At 35.3% G+C, this 20,072-nt stretch overlaps 1 protein-coding gene across 1 annotated transcript; it reads left to right on the top strand.

Moving 5' to 3' along the window:
* The first annotated feature begins 783 nt into the window (after positions 1-783).
* Positions 784-19,769, top strand: LOC136817681 (NFATC2-interacting protein-like). The gene is made up of 6 exons (XM_067073999.1): positions 784-1,070; positions 1,667-1,744; positions 2,436-2,592; positions 12,677-12,821; positions 13,442-13,557; positions 19,536-19,769. Exons 1-6 carry the CDS (start codon positions 805-807, stop codon positions 19,692-19,694), a joined length of 921 nt encoding a protein of 306 aa, XP_066930100.1. The 5' UTR covers positions 784-804; the 3' UTR covers positions 19,695-19,769.
* Positions 19,770-20,072: the final 303 nt, after the last annotated feature.

The following is a 20,072-nucleotide window of genomic DNA, read 5'->3' as shown; positions in this document are numbered from 1 at the left end:
CCCCTGCTTATTAAGTTTTGAGATTTTTTCCAAACCCCCTGCTTATTCCAATCCCCCCGGCTATTAGGTACCCGAGAGTACTAAACAAAGCTTACCTTTGAAATTCTAGAAAATGTTCACAACCCTCGCAGACTGGAATCCCGTTGCCTTGGAGAGTTTACTGATACCCCTGTAAAAAAGGAATAGCCAATTATAAAATTTGTTAAGCATTTCATTGTTTAACAAAGTTCATTATTTATGTTTTTCCAGATAAAGTTTCTATCAGAGGTTTCATTTAAAGCAAATTACTTTTTTGAGATTGAATCTTACAATTTCATGACATTTCTCATTGAATTAAACTTAGCTGAAAGGCATGATATTAGAGGCTGGACTGTTGGTTTGCTGTCACCCAATCGACCCTATCTCGAAACCTGCTGACCCAAAAAATCTTATTGGCATTTTAAAGAAGAATTTTTTTCTTTAGACTTCAAACAATGAAATCAAAACTCTTGTCTGCATAAGAATCGTGTATTATACGAGCTAAGACAAAGGAAAAGTTTTGAATAAGTAAAAAAACTATAAGCCTTCCAGTGATAAAAATTTCATAAATTGTCAGCATAAATCTTTTTTCTCATTGACCCACCTCTAAAATCTAGGGTTGGGTGACGGCAAACATTTAAGTCCACCCCTTTTTTCAAATCTTTTATATTTAGTAAGAAATGCCATCATTTTTATTGTTTCTGGCTTGTAGTCTTATTTCCTTATTTTTCTTTAGTTCATTATGTACCATTTTTTTCCTTTAGTAAACAAGAATTAATAATTGCAATGAAACGGACCATGATAAGTTCTGGAGAGGACGATGAAAGCCAAAATTCAACAACAGATTCAGACAATGATGACATTTTCCAGTATAATAATAAAAAGACATTAACCTTCAAAAGATTTAAAAATGAAAAAGAAACAATAAAATTTTCAGATTCTTCAAGCTCTTCATCTGACTCTGAGTCAGATAGCTCATCTTCCGAGAACAGTGGTGATGATGGTAATGATGATGTAGTTGAATGTATTGACAAAAATGATACAGAAAACAGGTATTCTACAAATACATTCTTGAGAATTTTTGTTGCTTCCTCATTTTTCAAAATTTGAAATACGGGCGAGAAATTCGCTTTGGGCTATCTGTTAAATTTAATCAGGTTATTTTAATTAGGGAGGGGTTTAATCGACTTCTAGGCTATGTTCTGAGCCTTATTTATTGGATCATTTTTGAACTTTTTGATCTTCAGATCCTAAGATCTTAAAGTCTAGCGTTAAAACTCAGGGTTAAAACTCTATTCTTCCAACCTAAATTAGAGCACTTCCAAATTGTTGTGGCTATAGGGAATCTGCCTTTTTTTCTCAAATATTACGATCATGATTGTAAAGGAAGCTCTAATATCAAATTGCTAAAAGTCAACCTGGCAGAGAATTTGCATATTATCAAACAGGGCCATGGATGACACTGACAATTCACAATATAGGGGTACTTCTTAGTGAAGAATATAGGGTGAATTACTTTGTATGGGTATCAATAGGACTGGGAAATTATGGAATACGACCTTTGCAATCGTTAAACTTTTTTTCATTATATTTTCAATCAAGTATGAATCTCTTTATCTCATTGTTGCTGGTAATTTTTTAAATTTAGCATAGAAAACGATTCGCCACCTTCACCACCGCCGCCACCGCCTGATGAAAACTTTACGACACCTGTACATAAAGCAAGGTATGATTTTTCAGTCAGGTGAAAACCCAGGAAGGTGGGATACTAGGCAAATGAAGGGTATGGGTACGTGCTACCCTTAATTAAGGGTACCTTTTTTCGACACACTAAGGGTAGGAAAAATAGGAAAATTTTAACTTTTTTGCCCCCAGAAAGATTGAAATTTGGTTACATTAGGGGCTGTCTACATAGTACGTACGCACTAAAATGTCGAAAATCGAATACCCCCCCTGTCAGAAGCGTGCGGAAATGGCTTTAACCTCCCTGGTAAGTACGTACCTTTCATCCACACCCCCCCCCTCGGTTGAAGAAAATTTCGAATTCAAATCGTTTGGTTAGGACCTTTATTTCATACATGAAACTCAATTTTTATTAAGAAACTTTTTCTTTCCTTGATGCGTATAAGAAGCTTAAAAATCGACAAAAAACAAGCAAAAAAGGGCTATGAAAAATTCTTTCTCTGCGTACGTACATTTTCCTTTGACCCCTCCCCCCGTACGCAAGCATACGCTTTTGAGAAGACCCCCTCCCCCCCTTAGTGCGTACGTACTATGTGACCCAAAGGGTCGTAAAATTCACATAAACTTTTTTTTAGAGAAGATTAGTAACCCAAATTAGAATTCTTTGAGACTTTTATTTTGGTGCTTGCCAAAGTCTTTCCTCTTACCAAGGTGATTTTACTTTTTCCTCTTAGTAACCCTCTACTGAGCAGATTACGAGAAACAATATCTCTTGACACACCAAACGCATCAAACAATAGTATCTCAATACTTGATTTGACCCCAGAAGAAGAAACAATTTCATTGAAAATCAAAATCCATGGTTCACTCGTCAGATATCATGTCCCGAAGGTAGTACAGCTACTCCTTTTACTTTTTTACAATCTTTTAAATTTCTCGTACATGGTAGGAGGGGTTTTTGAAACAACAGGGATCTTATTTAAGAATATTTCTAAGTCTATAGAGAGCACTGACTCAAGGCCACACCTGACTCTAGTCTCTGTATCTTTCTTCATCTTGCCGTTCTTTGAATTGTTGGTATCTTTGTTGATTGTCTTGTTTCTATTAATTGTGCATTCTTCTTTTGTTTTGTATTGACATACCTATGTGAAAGTGTTCGTTTCATTTTTGTTTGTAGTGTATGGTCGTCAATAATGGTTGAATTGATGGTTTCAGGTTTTTGTACGAAATAGATTTTTCTTTTACTTTCTTTAGATACAGTAATATCAAAATACACATTGGTTTTCAGCTCTATTTTAGAATTGTTTTAGAGGGGAAGTGCCTTTCTGAAAATTCGCTTATGGGGATGGGGTTTTAATTGGAGGGTGGGATTTTTAAAAGAATATTTTGTGATGATAAAAAAAAGAATTAGCATATAATTTAGGCCATCATTATGAAATTTTGTCTTTGCAACAGTTTTCTTGGAGTTACTTGGTAAAGGGTAAACCTTTTTTGTTCGATTCCTAATATTGACAGTACCCTTGTGATAGATGCAAATGGAGTCTTTTCTGTATTATTCCACCTGCCACAATATATACCTCGAATTGTTTTGTTTTTTTGGCTAAAAGCAATTCAAGGGCTGGCACTAGTTAGGAAACCACGTCTAATTAGGATTCTTCAGAGCTTACAAGTAGATGGTTAATATTTGAATACTTTTAATAACAATGGGCTTTTCCAGAAATAGTCCCTGTTGAGGATATCGGATATCCAGGAGGTTAACGATTTTTGTTCAAAAGTGGATATCCAGGGGGTTAAGTGTCTTTTCAAGTAAAAAATACGATATCCAGGGGTAAGCATCTTTATAAGAGAGGATATCCAGGGGGTTAAGCATGTTTTTAAGAGCGAATGTCAAGGGGGTTTTTATTAATAAAGTAGATGGCATTCAAAAATTGTGTGAGGTTTTCAAAAACAGCAAAAAAAAAGAAATTTGAATATCCTTTTTAAAAATAACTCTTTTCAAACGAAACTTCACAATATTGGTTCTAAAAGTAGGTTGAAGCAGGTTGAAAAATTTTTTTTTGTAAAATGGGCCAAAATTGCGGCACAAATCAAGAAAAACACTATGTTGATAAAACAGCAGCCACAAATTTGTTCAATGAGTAAAAATCATTTTTTTCAGATGGAACTCGTAGCAAAAGGGTTTATCCACAAAATATAAAAAATGGAACCAAAATTATTGGGTCATTGAGCTAGAATTGCGGCTCAAAGTTGACGATTCTTTTCATATATGCTTTGATTGAAGCCACATTTCAAGCCTATTGAAAACCCTGCAGCCACAAATTAAACCCATAAGTATCTTAAGACCTTAAACTACCAATTTCAAGAAAAACGGTTAAAAAATATTGAAGTTTTAAAGCAGGACAGCACATAATAAGCCAACCTGTTGAGTGAGCCACATGACATACAGCCACAAAACCTGTCCTCACTTTGCCATCTTATATTTCAAGACTAAATCACTCAACTTCAAAGAGGGCCACATTTTTGGAAAGCTCATCAATTTCCTTATTTTATGGAATTTTGTACTTCACAGCAGCCACAAGAATGTCAACGCTGTGGGCTAAAAAGTGGTTGTGATTGAAAACCTCACTTTTTGGGGTTATATTTTTGAATGCAATCAGTAGGATATCCAGGGGGTTCGATACTTTGAAAAATCAATATCCTCAAGAGTGGGGTAAAATTTCTTTCTGGAAAAGCCCAGTACAAACTTGTGATTAGCAGTCTTTCCGGCGGTTTTGGTGGCTTTTTATTCGAAAATCTCAAATGTCACTAATACTAATTTTTCACTCATTCATGTGGGCATTGAGAAATTGGAGAATAGTTAGTAATAGTATGGGTCCAGGCTAGGCTATCACTGGATCAAAGGCTGTCAGAGAAAGTCATGTATTGAAATCAGCCAATCATAATTTAGGCTACGTCATATCTTACTTCGTTTCGAGCGTGAGACTCCTACTCTAAAGTAAGGCCTAAAACTAAAAGCCTTGCTCTGTCTATTCTGTAGACTAATCATAATTGTACGTACCATTTCTCTTAAAAGGGATTTTGTTTTTGTTTTCTACACAGCAATTGATGTTTTTATTGATACAGCCTTAAAAGTACAAAGGGGGTATATGACTCTTATTGCTAGAATTTTTATTGTTGTTGTATAATAATAAAAAAAACAAATATCATCAAAATCGAATCAAAAGAGGTCATCTTGTTTAATGAGGTCACTCACTCGTCATAATAAACATGCATCATAATAAATGAGTGTTTTTAGAGAAAGATGAGCAATAATTTTTGTGTTGCCATGTGCTGAATAAGCTTATTTCAAATACCCTTATTTTTTTATAAGAACATCCAAAATTTCTGAAGCCATTGGATGATCTTAACTTTTTAAGTTTTAAGCCTAAATACGTTCTTAATTTCACCGCTTTGTGATTAATCTTGTCCATTTTTCTAAGAAATAGGGTTTTATAGTGTCCTCAAAGCCTTAAAATGTTCTTAACTTGTCCTTAATATTTTGGCCATCGAAACCTTATATTCATATATAGTTTTTCTTATAAAAAAACATGTAAGATAAAAAGAGAGAATTACTTGTTATTTACATCATTACCTAACGGACAGAAGTTGGGTCCAATGTTTTATTGTTCAGGATCAAAATTCAAATTCAAACAACGATTCTGATTTGATTTATAGAAGTGTATTTCTCAGGTCTATTGACCTCTATGAAACAATCTTACATCTTTACAATTTATAGATCTTACCATCCCATTGATTTGTCATTTCTAGTTTGAATTTCCCTACGGACGGTGCATTTACAACATTGGTTGCTAAACCGTTACCAAGTATCAATGCTCCTATAGTAAAGTGAATTCGTTTGGTATCCTCTAATGCCGTCTTCAGCAAAATTCCTCTTTAATTCGAGATTGTGCTTACGTTGAGGGAAGATTTATCTTGGCTGATAAAACAAAATTCTATCATCATGGTCACTTTCAAACAACAAAACCTGTCTTGAAAGAAGCAAGTGTATAGATCAATGGTGTGATGTTGACAAAAACCCTCCAAGGGCAACTACAATCAAAGTCATAATATTTGAGAAAAAAGGGAAATTCTCACAAAATCTTATAGCCAAAAACGACTTGGTTGGACGGGTAGAGTTTTAATTCTGAGTTTTAACGCTAGAATTAAACTCAGGATCTGAGCAACTAAAAGTCCAAGAATGGTCTAATAGGGCTCAGGATATAGCCTGAAAGTCTATAAACCCCTCCCGAATTGAAATATTCGAATAAATTTATCAATTTGCCCAAAAGCAACTTTTCGCCCGAACTTTAAATTGTTGAAAAAGAGGAATTAACCAAAATTCCCAAAATATTTCGACCCTGATTGTACCAAAAGATCTTGATGTTTTTAATATTATGATCTGATTTGATTGGTTGGTTAGTAAGGACATTCATTGAGTTTGAAACTCGGTAGGCTACAGTGGAACCTTCAACCTTTCCAAAACAAAAAAAAAGTGAAACCTCATTAAGATTTAAGGCCGGTCTCCACTTTCGCGCGACATGAGCGATATTATTTTGTTTGCGTGAAACTTTTTTTATGACGTAATCTTTTCTTTAGGCAAAAAAGGTTAAGAAAAAAACTGTCGCCTATTTCGCGCGAATGTGGAGACTGGCCTTTACGCTGCATATTAAGAATTGTGGATTGATTCTTGTGATTTCTTCGTTTTCACCTGACATATTTCATGAAATTTACTAGCAATATGTTTTACTTTCAACCCGGCGTTTGTATGAAAACAACTTGAGTCTCGCGTTTTGGATGTGAAACAAGTGGCTTCATTCTTCAGGGCTTTTAACGCTAAATCTTACATCCTGGTCATCTCCTAAGCAAAAACTTATTAGATAAAGAAAAAAAGGTATAGTCGACGCTCTCTAATTCGACGTTCTACTATTCGATACGCTCCATTATTCGATAATATTGTAAGGTCCCGTCAGTAAGGAACTCTCATAAACTACGCTCTACTATTCGATACGCTCCCTTATTCGATAAAAATCCAATTTCCCTTGAAAATCGAACTATAGAGCGTCAACTGTATTAGCAAGATTGAATGGTCGACTCAAAAAGGCTCCGGAATAAAAGGGTTGAGAGTTTCTTACTTTGAGATGGGGTTGACTGAAAAGGGAACTTCGAACCGCTGTGCTATCAATCAAGGAACTTGTACTCTTAGGTGCCAAATAAACGGGGGGGGGTTGGAAAATTTTCGAAATTTTAAGAAACGGGGGGGACCTTATTGCCGGGGGGTGGAAATTGTACTTCTGAAACCCCAAAAAACAAGTAAATATAGGCTAAAATCAGGCTATTAAGAGCAAAAATGACAGCTGAAAATATTCTTAAAAATTAATAAACGGGGGGTCCTAATAAGGTCCGGGGAGGTTGGAAGATTTTTGAAAAATTAACAAGCAGGGGGCCGTTTATTTGGCACCTAAGATTATCAATGAATTTAAAGAAAATATTATTTTTAAAGCTACTCAGATTATTTTGAGGACTCTTTTTTAAAAACGGGGAAGTCAGTATAAAAGGTATGAAAGAATTAAGGAAAAAAACAACTACATATAGCCCGCCTTGTTTACCATATGGCAATGTTCCATCACTAAAAATTCATTCTATGTTTTTTTATAAGAACAAACTATATAAGAACATTCAGGCTTCGATGGCTTAAAAATTAAGAACCATTTAAGAACATTTTAAGGCTTCGCGGACTCTAAAACACCCGATTTTTAAGAAAAATGCTCGTAAAATGTCGAAACTAAGAACATGGCAAGAACATTTTTAGGCTTAAATCTCAAAAAGTTATAAGAACATCCGACGGTTTTAAAAATTTTGGATGTTCTTATAAAAAAATCGTGTCTTAACAAATCATTATTTTTAAGAGAGCAAAATTTTCCTGTTAAGTTTTCTTGGAATTTTTTTTTGATGACGAACAAGAACGATTCATTTCTTCATATTGTTTACCACAGGAAGATAATTTCAATGGTCAATATTTTCTTTAAATAAAGGAAAAATGTATGGAGCAGATAAATTGATTTGACACTGAGAGAACGGTTCATTTTTAAATCTTTCTTTCTATGTTGGAGTTTGGTTAAAGGTAACCTCATGACAGGTTGCGTATTTTCTGGCCCATGGCCCCCGTCATGTGAATTGAGGGGGCCAAAAAAATATGTCACCCACCATGGTTGGGCGACGAAGAAAATTTTCGACTTTTCACCCTTATTTTACCCCTCTAAGCGGTATATATAAGATTTTTTAAAGTAAAAAAAAATTACTTTGCCAAATATTGGGGGGGGGGGCATGGCCCAGTACGCTGAAGATCTAAAGACGTGGGTGGAAATATACAGTTAGTTGTCAGCGGCCTTTACAAATTCAAAGTGTCACGTTAAGAAAACTCCACAGCTGTTATCAGGTTAGTTAAAGGGGAACTTGAGAGTGATTTCTAGGGTATATAGTTTTTGCCTTCAAACCAATTCTTAATATCGAAAAACTGATGTTTAATGACATAGCAGGACATAGTGGAAATAATATACTGAAATGAAGAATTTTAAGGTTTTATTTTTACATAGGTGTATCCGTTTCATATCAGACACATTTTTGTTTCAGCTGCAAAATATTTTGAGACAGACTATATATCAGGACAGTGCTGATATAAACTTTCTGACCAATCTTGCTCCACATCCGTATCAATTCAATTTCAAAAAATTTTTAAATTAAAATTTATGAGCAAGCCAACGATATCACTCATTCTTTAATTTCAAATGTGTAGCAAACAAGTCAAAAGAAAAACAAACATCTGAAACGAAGAATTGATTCACCGAGAAAAAAAATCAAACTAAACATCAAGAAGAAACTGGTTTTCTGGTCAACAATGAAGTTCTTTCTCTGCTTTGTTTTATCACCAATCATTTTGTTGTCTTGTCAACAAGCAAAAGGGGATATTGAAAAGCAATCATTTCATAATTTTGACAGTTTATGTACTTCAAAACAACATATCACCATTATTAATTATCAATTCGGCAAATTTTTTTACCGTTATTCGCCATATAACCAATTCATAGATTTTCTTCGCCTATATGTTCGAAACTTAGCATTAAGCCCTTGTTACACTATCAATGTTTTTGTACCACTTTTGGATCGTGTGGTTCATTGGCATGGAGACGAATCGAGTTTATACGTAATCGAAAGCGGCGGTGATCGATTTGAAGCGCATATGAGAGATGAACTGACCGAAAAAGTGTTAACATTCTTAGGGAATTTATATAATGATCCGAAACTTGTTGATGGTAGCAGATCTTTGTTTATATTATTGAACACAATGTTCATCTCTAGGGATTGGATACCTCAAAATAGGCTCACCTATCATTTAAAAAGGCTTCAGGATGTGAGAGAATGGAATATCCTTGTCAAATGCACAGTTGACGATAGCCCATTGGTTAATTATTGGGAAACGTGGCTACCTCCGTCGCATCATTTAATTCTGAGAGAAGTAGAAGATATTGGTTCAGAAACCGTCTTTGATTTATTGAAGAATCCAAATTTTAACCGATTCGAGTTTTATCAAGCGTTACCGGTAGATGATTCGTATTTCAATGAAGCTTGCCTTAAGGGAATTACCCAAATCAATATAATTGTCTTTATATTGAATGATCTCTTTTTCCCGATGGCTCTCAATGTTTTGAATCATGTTAATAAGCGACGCCAGAAAATAAATTCGGCTCCTTTGGAAATCATATTTCATGAAACATGGTACAAGGATCACCAAAAGTTTTGGACTCCATATTTAAAGAAGTTGCCTGGTAGTTCCAATCTCAAAATAAAACAACTGGCTTCAGAGTTTTCCCTTAAAAACGAAACTGTTTTCTATTACGTAAACGATGGCTTTACATTTTATTCTTCAGTCTGCAGAAAACAAGCATCAATACCGTCAAACTACCATTTTTGCGGATTTCTGCCTCCTGGTAAAGCTAAACCGGATGTGAAAAACTGTAACATTATAGAGAAAATAATGACTTTCAATTACTATGATGACTTATTTTCAATTATCAATAAAACTTTATGTAATTAACTCAGTATATGTTCTAGTCTAGCAAGCTAGACCACTTATTCAGATATAGGAGAAATAATAAAGCAAAAAGTAATGGAGGGAACAATTTTAGTTTACACGTTTTTTTTTTTATAAGAACAAACTATATAAGAACATAAGGCTTCGAGGCCCAAAAATTTAAGAACATTCTAAGAACATACTAAGGCTTTGGAGACTTAAAAACATGCAATTTCTTAAGAAATTACATCAAAATGCTCAAAAAATGCTGAAAATAAGAACATTTTAAGAACATTTTTAGGCTTCAAATCCAAAAAACTAAGAACATCCGAAGGCTTCGAAAATTTTTGACGTTCTTATAAAAAAAAAAACGTGTATACAAACTAAATCCTTTAAAATAATCGTATTATCATATAACTACTCACTGTATTACACGCATTATGAACGACTCCAATATATCTGGTTTGGTTATTTAAAAAAATTCAAAAAAATAGAAAAAAACGTATAATTATAAAAATATTAGTCCCTTTTTACGTTTCATCTTTATTTTATTTAGTATTTTCAACACTTGCTCTCCTTGAGGATATATATATCATATCTCTGATCTTCACCATATATGTTCTTTTTAATTTACTTTGATAAGGCTTGAACCAATTTGACTGATCTTATATCTTATAAATAAAACTGGAATAAAAATGGAATTAATTTGGTATTTCAATTATCATTAAAAGTTTATGTAATTAACTCAGTATAATATGTTATTTTTAATTTACTTTAATAAGGATTGAACCAATTTGACTGATCTTACATCTTATAAATAAAACTGAATAAAAATAAAATTAATTTGGTAAAACATTGTATTTGAGTATTCCCTACTGTTAAATTGTTTTTACCGATAGCTCCATTGGATATTATATCAAGCACCCAGGGGCGATGGCCAAGTGGTCAATTTCGTCAGCGTCTCAAACAAGGGATTCGCGGTTTGAATCCCCGCTCCTTACGATAATGTTCCGTTCAGTTCATAGATAGCCGAGCCGGCTGGCCGTGGACCCCGTGAAAACAATCGAAAGACTGTCTAAAAGTCCTAGATTACTGGGCTATCCACTTAAAATATCGACTCTATCTACAATCCTGGCCGTAAACAATTGGAACAAACATCTTTTTCAGCTTTTGTAGTATATATACTGGTACTAAAGTGTCTTCCCTCCCTCTCGCCCATTGTTGAGCTCTGATTTATTCCTGCAGCTTATCAACAATGAGGGAGGGAGGGAAGGGAAGGAGAAGGGAAGGAGCCAGTGGTAGTTCATAGAAGAAAATTCCAATATTTATGGCCAGGATTGTTGATCTATCTATAAAGATTTACTGGGGTTCAAAGATAGATATCATATTCTTCTACACGCTAGATAGAATAACTGTTCACAGATTTCCCGTGAAAGTGTGTTCAGTTTAGTTTTGAAGTCGACAAGTCCGCCATGTTGTCTTTTGATTCTACTTTGGATTTTCGAACGTTCGATTTTCACAACATTCGAATCGGGCAGTTAATGATCAGAATTGAAAGCCAAGATGGCGGGTGGACTTTTTCAGCTCTAAAACTGGACAAGCTTGTTTCATATGGGAAGCCCGATCCCGTCAAGTAGTTAGAGATCAATAAGATACTTTCGAGAATATAAGTCGGGTGACTAAGATACCCTTAAAAATAATTTCAAACGGGTCGAGTTTTTGCAGATAGCAAAGAGTCTATTTGGTGATTATTTCATGAAATTTCGACTCAAGTTCACAAAAAAACTGTCCATGAATCGGATACTCTTTAGTATGAAAATCATCTTTTGGTTTTACGCCAAAGTCAAGAAGTTTTTAGTGTCTTCGCGCAATTATAGTATTTGTCCCGCTACTTTTTCAGCGATCGTAGTGCAGTGGTAGAGCATCTGGCTACGGTTTGCAAGGTTTTGGGTTCAACCCACAGCCGGGTTATACCAAAGATGGTACTTGATGCCTCTCTGCTTGATGCCCAGCAATTAAGTGAAGGATCAAGGGTAAGTTGAGCAATCTTCGGGTAGATAGCTATCGAAAGAGGAACCTTCGGGTCATCTCCAACTGCGGTCGCAGACTTAGTTAGCTACTTTTCGTATACGTCCGAGAACGATACAAATCGAGGCGTTTGAGATTTTGAGATTGGGATTTTCTAGCTTGTAGCCAGTTTCCATGGTCTTTTGTCAATTTCTTTTCTCTCATTTCTTTTTTCCTGGTTACTTTCTTAGGTTTAAATTTTCTTGAAATTGGGTCATTCATATCATATTGCAAACTTGAAATTTTGATACATATGTTGTCCTTTTAAAAAAGAGTTAGGGACTGTTCATATGGAGGCAGGTTGTTCCGGCTAGGTGAGGTGGGATGGATTTTCAAACGTCACGTGAAAATTTTTAGCCATTTGATTCGTCAAAAATTGTGACGTAACTTTCGAAAATTCATGAATAGACTGAATGCTTTCAAGGGTTGCTAAAGACCGTAGAAGGATGACAGCACATGTCAAATACCTTATCGGCCGAAATTTTAGTTGGCCCTAAGTGACTGAAATTAGGACCGACTAAAAATTTGGGCCGACTAAAAATTTGGGTCAAATTAAAACTTTATAATTAAGCTTTTCTTTTAATCCACTTTTCATATCGGTATTACCTTGGAGCAAATTTAGAAATGGCTCAAATTTTTAGTCGGTCTTAAAATTATCAGTCGGCCCTTATTGACTAAATTTTGACGAGGTGACTAAAATTAGGGACGACTAATGATAAAGGCCGACTAAAATCAAGGCCGAATAAGTTTTGGCCGATAGGGTATTTCAAACCATCTGATTATCCTTCTTACTATTTCCAGCACAAATGTTTGGACGAGCTTTTTTCCATGATTGCAACGAACGAGGAGGTCAGTAAAAGCAACATCGTTCTAACGTACAAGAATCGTAATCTCAACCAATCAGATCGGCCTGATGCTTTGAACTTGACGGTGGCAAGTATCATTGGTATGAAAATTTTTTAATGAAATAAAATAAAGTGGTAGGGGCCCAACCCTTAGGATGCATTGCATATTTCGTGGGACTCCAACCAAAGGTGATTGGTTCGAAAGTAGATAGAACTTTGAGACTAGTGGTTGAGATGCTACTGATCCTAAGGGTTGCCCTACTAAAGTGGGTTGAAACTGAAGCAGCTTACACTATTAGTTTCCATTTTTCCTAGCACAGTAGCTTCATGACGTAGGGTAGAGAAGAAAAAGAAAGATAAGGGACCACCATATCCTCCTAAAATCATAAATTTCTCTTTCCCTTTGGAAATCCGTGTGTATGCGGTATGGTTAGAAACGTCAAAATTGTAAAAAAAAATTGTGGATAAAGAACAAAGTACGGGCTTGTTTTAGACTTGTGAATGATTGTCTAGCTAAGCTTATTATTGATAGCAGCCAAATATAATTAACATAACAAATACTGCTTTTGCCTACAGTCGTTTTGTTAATCTGAATTGCAGACCTCTTGGATGTACTTCCTATGTAAAAAACTCTTTTGGTAGAGGATGAGCAGAAGCCCTTTTGTTTTGTATGCGGTAACAGATTAAACCAACATTGAGTCATTCTGTTTGTTCTCTTTAGAATGTATAATCGTCGACAGTAATGGTGTGACCAACATCGAAGACGACGAAAACCAAATAACCATCAAAATTCAATCAAATGAAAAACGAACAAGAAAGGAATATAACGTTAACAAGGTCTGTTATCAGGTTCTCTGCTTGTGTGTTTGTTTGCCGGGGGGTTTGGTACTCAAGGTACATGACCTACAGTACGTGCGGCCCTTAATGCTCCTTTATCAAGCGTCCCAAAGTGCACTGTAAGGGTCGAAATGAGCAAAGATGAGAAAAAGTGCACTCTAAGGGTGTAAAATTATCTACCTATTTTGCCTTAATTTGGTAAAAGAATTTCACCGTAAGGGTAGATTTTTCAGCCAAATTGTTCTCACTTTTTTCTCCTAAGTTTTTTCTAAGTGATGCGATTCTGGGAAGAATTCTAGGCTCCGTATTACGATGTCAAAAAAATGGAAGTGTTTCGCGAGTCTGGTTCGCATGCCTTATGTGTACCCTGGAGGGAGTTCCTCAGTCCCGGTTAGGCAAATTCTTTGATCGAAGATTTTTTTTGAAAGTGCTATCCTAATTAAAGCAATACTCAATAGCGGTTTAAATGCATCGACGAGGTTAATTTTTTCATCTACACTTTTGCCGTTTTTGCCCTTGTCCCCACTTCTACCACCATCAAGTTGAAACATTTTAAAAAAGTGTGAAAATTGGCTTCTTCAGTCAACTCGCATCAGTCAATGTGTAAAAACGAATACGGGTCCGATATAGTGGTCCTGCTAGGTAAAACTCCTACGTTGACAGAGCCTTATTCTAGGTCTTTACTTTCCATTTTCAATCGGTACAACATAAATTATGCCTTCTACCATCTTTAAATGAATTTATTCTCTAGTTACATAGCGACGGTTAATTAATGCCAAATTAAAATCAAATTTATGCATTTGAAAGCTGCCATTTTTCATGCAATAGCTTCTTTTCGGGTACCACTTTCAAAAAGGTTCTGATCAAAGGTAGCGGTTATAGGTTTGTCCAGGGATATATAAAGGTTAGTGGTGCAACCTAAAAGGAATTCATGTCCAATTTTCTATTAAGAATTATAAAAGATCTACAATCGACTCTCTCTGAAACGGTTGTCTTGGTTGGTCTACTTAGGTTTTTTTCTCACTCCATGACTAGACGTCTACAGCCAATTCGATTGACTTCAAAATTTGTCATACTCACCAACTTTGCCAACCCAGCTGGCACATAACGTTGTTTCAACGTTCATCTAACGTTATATGGACGTTATGAACATTAGATAAACGTTGAAACAACGTTGCGTGCCAGCTGGGAAATCCACAATATCAATGTCAAAAGTTCACAGTTTTGTGGAAAAATCTTACACCGCTACGCCACCATTTTGATTTCCGTTTTGTGATGCTTCGTCAGCAGTTTTCTGTCAGCGTTTGTAAAGCGCGAAGTGTTTATACGCGCGGGATATTTTTTCAATCAAATTGAATTGCCGATCGGCTTTGTTAATTTCGCATAGCGAAAGTATTACGATAGGCTTTCGTGTCGGCGGCGGCGGCGGTGCGGAAGAAAAATTAGAAAACGAAAGTAGTTGAAACTTCTAGAACATTCTCGAAAATTCTGAAATATGGACTCACTCGCTAAGATAAAATTTAATGATTCCGGTCTGCAAGTGTTTGGTAGGCGTGACCAAGCATTCGTAAACATTGCTCTTTTTTTTAATGGCGGATTTCAGCATGCTGTCAGACTTGCTCTGTTTTTTTGTATTTTTGTCATGTTTTTAGTGTTTTTAGAGTACTTAAAGAAGATTATATTTCTTTTAGCATAGTATTTTATGTTTGTGTACACAGACAACAGACAAGTATGATCTTCATTTTTACAGGTAGAATTATTTGTTGATATTTGATTAAGTTGTGTTGTAAGACAGATTATCATCGACCGCCTGAAGGCGGTTTTTTACCGTCGTGTTTTTGTTTACGGAGTCTGGGAGGTTGAAAGTTGAAATCGAAAGTGAAATCGTGCAACTTGAGTTACCATCTTTAATTTTCATTTTTGGTGGCTGAATATTAGGGAGATAACCACGCAAATATCTAAGAGATATCCCGCGTGTATGGTGGCCCAGAGAGGTATGGGTGGACGGTACGGTGGCTTAGAAAGTTCAGCGTGTTAAATAGGATGCAAGCGTTTTGATTTCAGAGGTAGTCTTTGTTTTTACTTCTCTCGGTCCTCTGCAATTATTTTTGACATTGTTAGTTATTGCACTTTACATTTGCTGTTTTTCATTTTTTATGAAGTATCATACATGATTTGTGATGGATGTTGTTCTGTTGACTGCTGAAGAAATGCTAATTGCTCTGTAAAACAGCGGTCGCACCAGTTTGCTCTGAAGCAAACTGTGACCTAGTTTACTAAGTATTTCACAGAAAAATTTATGGCAGGGGATGAGATCGGGTATTTACCTTGCATCAGTGGAGGCAAACATGCATAGCCCTCTGGCCCTCAAATGAATGACCCGTCTGGTCATTAAATACAAAGTTAAATCAAAACAAAAATGATAGACTAGAGCTGTGTGCGGAGCTGCGTAGTTCATTTGTTTTGAAATTTTGTTGCTTTGATTGGTCAGTCATTTGATTGATGGCTATGCAAGTTTCCCTCCACTGATGCAAGTTACCCGACTTCACGGTAGGTAGGTGAGATGTGTCAGTTTCCAGACTCTCCCACTCTAGATAACTATTTCCAATTGATGACTACTGTAAGTAGTTGGTCTAATAACGACATCCCTCGTCTAAATTCCGACACCCTTCTTTAGAGAAAGGAATAATATGAAAGCTTGAATCACTGATTGAAAAAGGATTATTCCTCTCTGACCACTATATAAGCAAAGAAAAACAGTTTCAATCTTTCTATAAATTTCAGCTGATAAAAAGGGAGTCGGAATTAGAGGAGGGGAGTCGACACATTAGACCAAGTTACGGTAATCGCTAACCAACCGATTGATTGGATATCGATTGATTTCAATAATCATTGAATTGATAGGTAATCAAGACTATTCTAACTGATAATAGATTGGTTTTTCGTCGATTGGCTGTTGATTGATTGCGAACAATATCGAACAGCTTTAGAGTAAATCGATGGAAAATCCATCAATTGATAGCCAATCAAAAGCTTCCCGTAAAATCTTGATTATAATTGCCTATCGATTATCAAAAACAATCGATATCCAATCCATCAATTATTTATTGATTAGTAATCGATTGGAAAGGGATATCGATTGTATCGAATGGGAGAGTCTGGCATGTTGGATGGGCGCTTCGTGGGATAGTGGTCATTAACCTTGAATACTACACAGGCTTCAAAGGTTTCGATTCCTACTGGCAACGGTTCACTTGGAAAGTCTATGAGCCTTGACCCGGGTCAACCCAAATGGATGTGAGTGAGGGAAACAATGACAAGATTGTTATCAAATTTGATCGACCTGCTCGGGATCAATTTTCTACTGTAAAGTCAATCAAAAAATTCTCAAAAAATTTGTAACTTCACGTCTCAAAGATATGGATGCAATGCAAATAACAGCAGTAACAAAGTTTTAGCTTTTTAAAAAAGGTAAAAAACTTTTGCAGAAAGAAAATTGGTTTAAAAATTTCACTATGATTTCCACCAAATTTAAAATATTTCATGTAATTTTCCAAATTAGTGCTTTTTCAAGCTTTCAAACAGTTATTTTTCTTATCTAATTGCAATATTTTGCCAAAAATAGCCCTCATGGTCTAATCAAACTCTTTTTATATATATTTATTTTCCAAGGCATCATCAAAATTAAATGCCTGCCACAGTTGATTGTGTTTGATTTTGTTTTATTGAGATAGCATTATATTGTATCTGTCATCAAAGTCTGTCGTCCCAAAAGTATGTAGATTCTTTACCTTTCAAACAAATTCTTAGCACCAAGTTATGCTAAAGTAGAAAGTTATACAGGAAAGATACATTAGAGGTGAACGAGGGTAAAGTTTTTGAAATATTGAGAAACTATGAAGAAAAAGGAAAGAAGATGAGTAAAGTGAGGATTGTTACTTTTTGCTTGTGATGACGTAAAACTATAGTACATTTCAACATTGAGGATTTCAAATCTCTGCACAAATTTCACGTACCTCTCTAAGATAAAAAGTTACTGTACAGCCTTGTGGGCTAAAATATTGATAATAGCAAACATGACCAAAATAGCAGAATATTAGAGTTTGAGCTTTTTGATATGTTTTGGTTTAATTTGGTTCAAATTCGATTTATCTACAAGGTGTAAACCTTTTGTATTTTTGTAAATTTTTGTTTATAACTTTGTCAGATTGATATCATTGTTTATTTGTCAACACAGGTCAGGTTCTATATACAAAACTATATATACAAACTATATACAATTTCATATATATTGGCAGCAAAAACTGATGTGGACTGTAACTTGGCCACACTGGGACAGTTCACATTTAGGTGGCAATAAAGCTCTAGCTCTAGCCTTGTTCTATTTATTGCATTCTTTTAATGGTAAAGGGGGAGGGAGTACTTAGACATTACGACATTAATAGGTGCCAGGTATGTGCTGATGCTAAGGTTTGGTTTTTGACCTTCCCAAGTCTCTCTGAATTATTTAAGGTACGAAACTTGAAAAGTCAAAAAAAGATCTCTAGAAGGTTAGAAATTTTTTTGAAAATTGTTCTTAGAGTCACTTTTTCGCCTTGTCTCTGTAAGGATAACTTTATTCTCTGTTGGAGCCAGTTTTTCTCAGGTCTGACCTGACATTCTCTAACCCTAGTACTCCCCCAGTCCCGGTCGTTTAAAATGATTATTTCATCATGAATAATCAAACACTGTGCGAAATTTTCGACTCTGAGTCGTCTTGTTTGGCTTTAGTATTGGAAGGTCTTCTATTTTTCAAAATCTTTGCCAAAAGTGGCAAAATTGGAGCGAAAAGAACACAGTTCTCGTGGGAACAGTATTTTGTATGGAGGTAAGTTCCAAAAATGCCAAGAATGTCAGATTCACCACATTTCTTTTATTTGGCATTTATGGTGTCAAATTTTGCCACATTTGCCAATTTTTTTTTCAATCGAATGCAAAATGATTGGCAATCAGGGCAAAAATGACATATTTTGAAGTCAATCGAATTGGCTGCTAGAGATCGAATTTTCCATAATTATAGAGATCAAGCATTCCTTAACCATACAACTTTTTCTTATCCCTCGGTGTTCAATTTATGTGGAAAGATATTTACAACCATAGACAAAAATGTTTTAGACAAACACAGGAATTTGCAGTAAAAAGATGTAGAAAACATACCCCCTTCCCCCGACTTGCATTGTCCAGTGTGTACGGCCGTCCCACCGTTCATTGAACATTGCAAATAGGGGGAAGGTGGGGAAATAGATGGGAATTTGCTTTGTCTCACAGAAATTTCAAAAGATATCCTGTCTAAAAACACAGTAAAAAAAGAAAAATCAATAGAAATTTGAAGAATCTTGGTTTGTAAATCTCGACAAGAGAATCTCTGCTTTAAGATACAGTTGAACTCATGTAATTCGAATTTTCAAGGGACCGAGAATTTTGTTCGAATTACATGAGTTTCGAACTAGATGAGATTTCGTATTTTTGACCTAATTCGATGAAAAAGTCTTTCCAGGTTTACTTTTAAACAATTTTTTGTATTTTCAAGTTAAAATAATGAAATACTAAATTCATAATTTTTCAAAAAAAGTCTTTGATTGTTGATTGTTTCATTTTCTGCTCCCGTTTCTTGGAAATCTCTTCGAAGATCTTCGAAAATTCGAATTACATGATTAAAATTTCTTGATGGGACCAGAAAATCTGTTTGATTTACATGATTTTTCGAATTACATGAGTTCGAATTATAGGAGTTTTCTTGTAAAGTTGACAAGGTAAATTCTGAGGGGACACCCAAAAACATCGGAATTTGAAAAATAGCAACTCAGGGGTCAAATTCCGTTTTTTTTCGGGTGTGTGTTTCCGATATGAAAAATGACGTAATCTTAACTAACGCATATCAAGAATATTGAGAATCATCTTTTAGAATAAATATTTTCCTCTGTTTTTTTTGTTTATAGGTCTCAAAGCTCGCAGACGCGCTACATCAATTTTGTAGGGAGAACAAAGTGGATTATGACAATTGTATTTTTGAATTCGACGGCGAAACGTTCGAAGGAGAATCGACGCCGGATAGCCTCGGTATAGAAGACGGCGATATCGTTGACGTGATCACGTGATAGCGTTGGTTCCGTAAGATTAGTCTCCGTGTTATACTTAATATACATGTGCCATGCAAGCTAACACGTTTCAGTTTTTAACTTGAATTAAACACTTGATTCGCGTAAGCAATCGCTATTTTCAAATTCGGATGTTTTCTTTTATTATGGCTAATTTTAGCTAACTGACATAGCTTTGTCGAACCTTAAGATAGCCTTGTTGATAATTTTTAATCCTTCAATGAGAACCAGGTTGTTTGGAATGAGGTGTAATTATGTTCAACTGGTTCACACAAAAAGACTGAATTTCATTTTCCTGACATTTAAATTAGTTTCTTCGTGTAAGCTATAATCATTGTATCCCGTTTAAGTTAAGAAGGGGATAATTTAAGAGGCGGG

Source organism: Clytia hemisphaerica, unplaced genomic scaffold (genome assembly GCF_902728285.1).
Source record: "Clytia hemisphaerica strain Z4C2 unplaced genomic scaffold, Clytia hemisphaerica genome assembly, whole genome shotgun sequence".
Classification (NCBI taxonomy): domain Eukaryota; kingdom Metazoa; phylum Cnidaria; class Hydrozoa; order Leptothecata; family Clytiidae; genus Clytia; species Clytia hemisphaerica.
The sequence above is the reverse complement of the archived record's forward strand: the minus strand, read 5'-3'. Positions and strand labels throughout refer to the sequence as shown.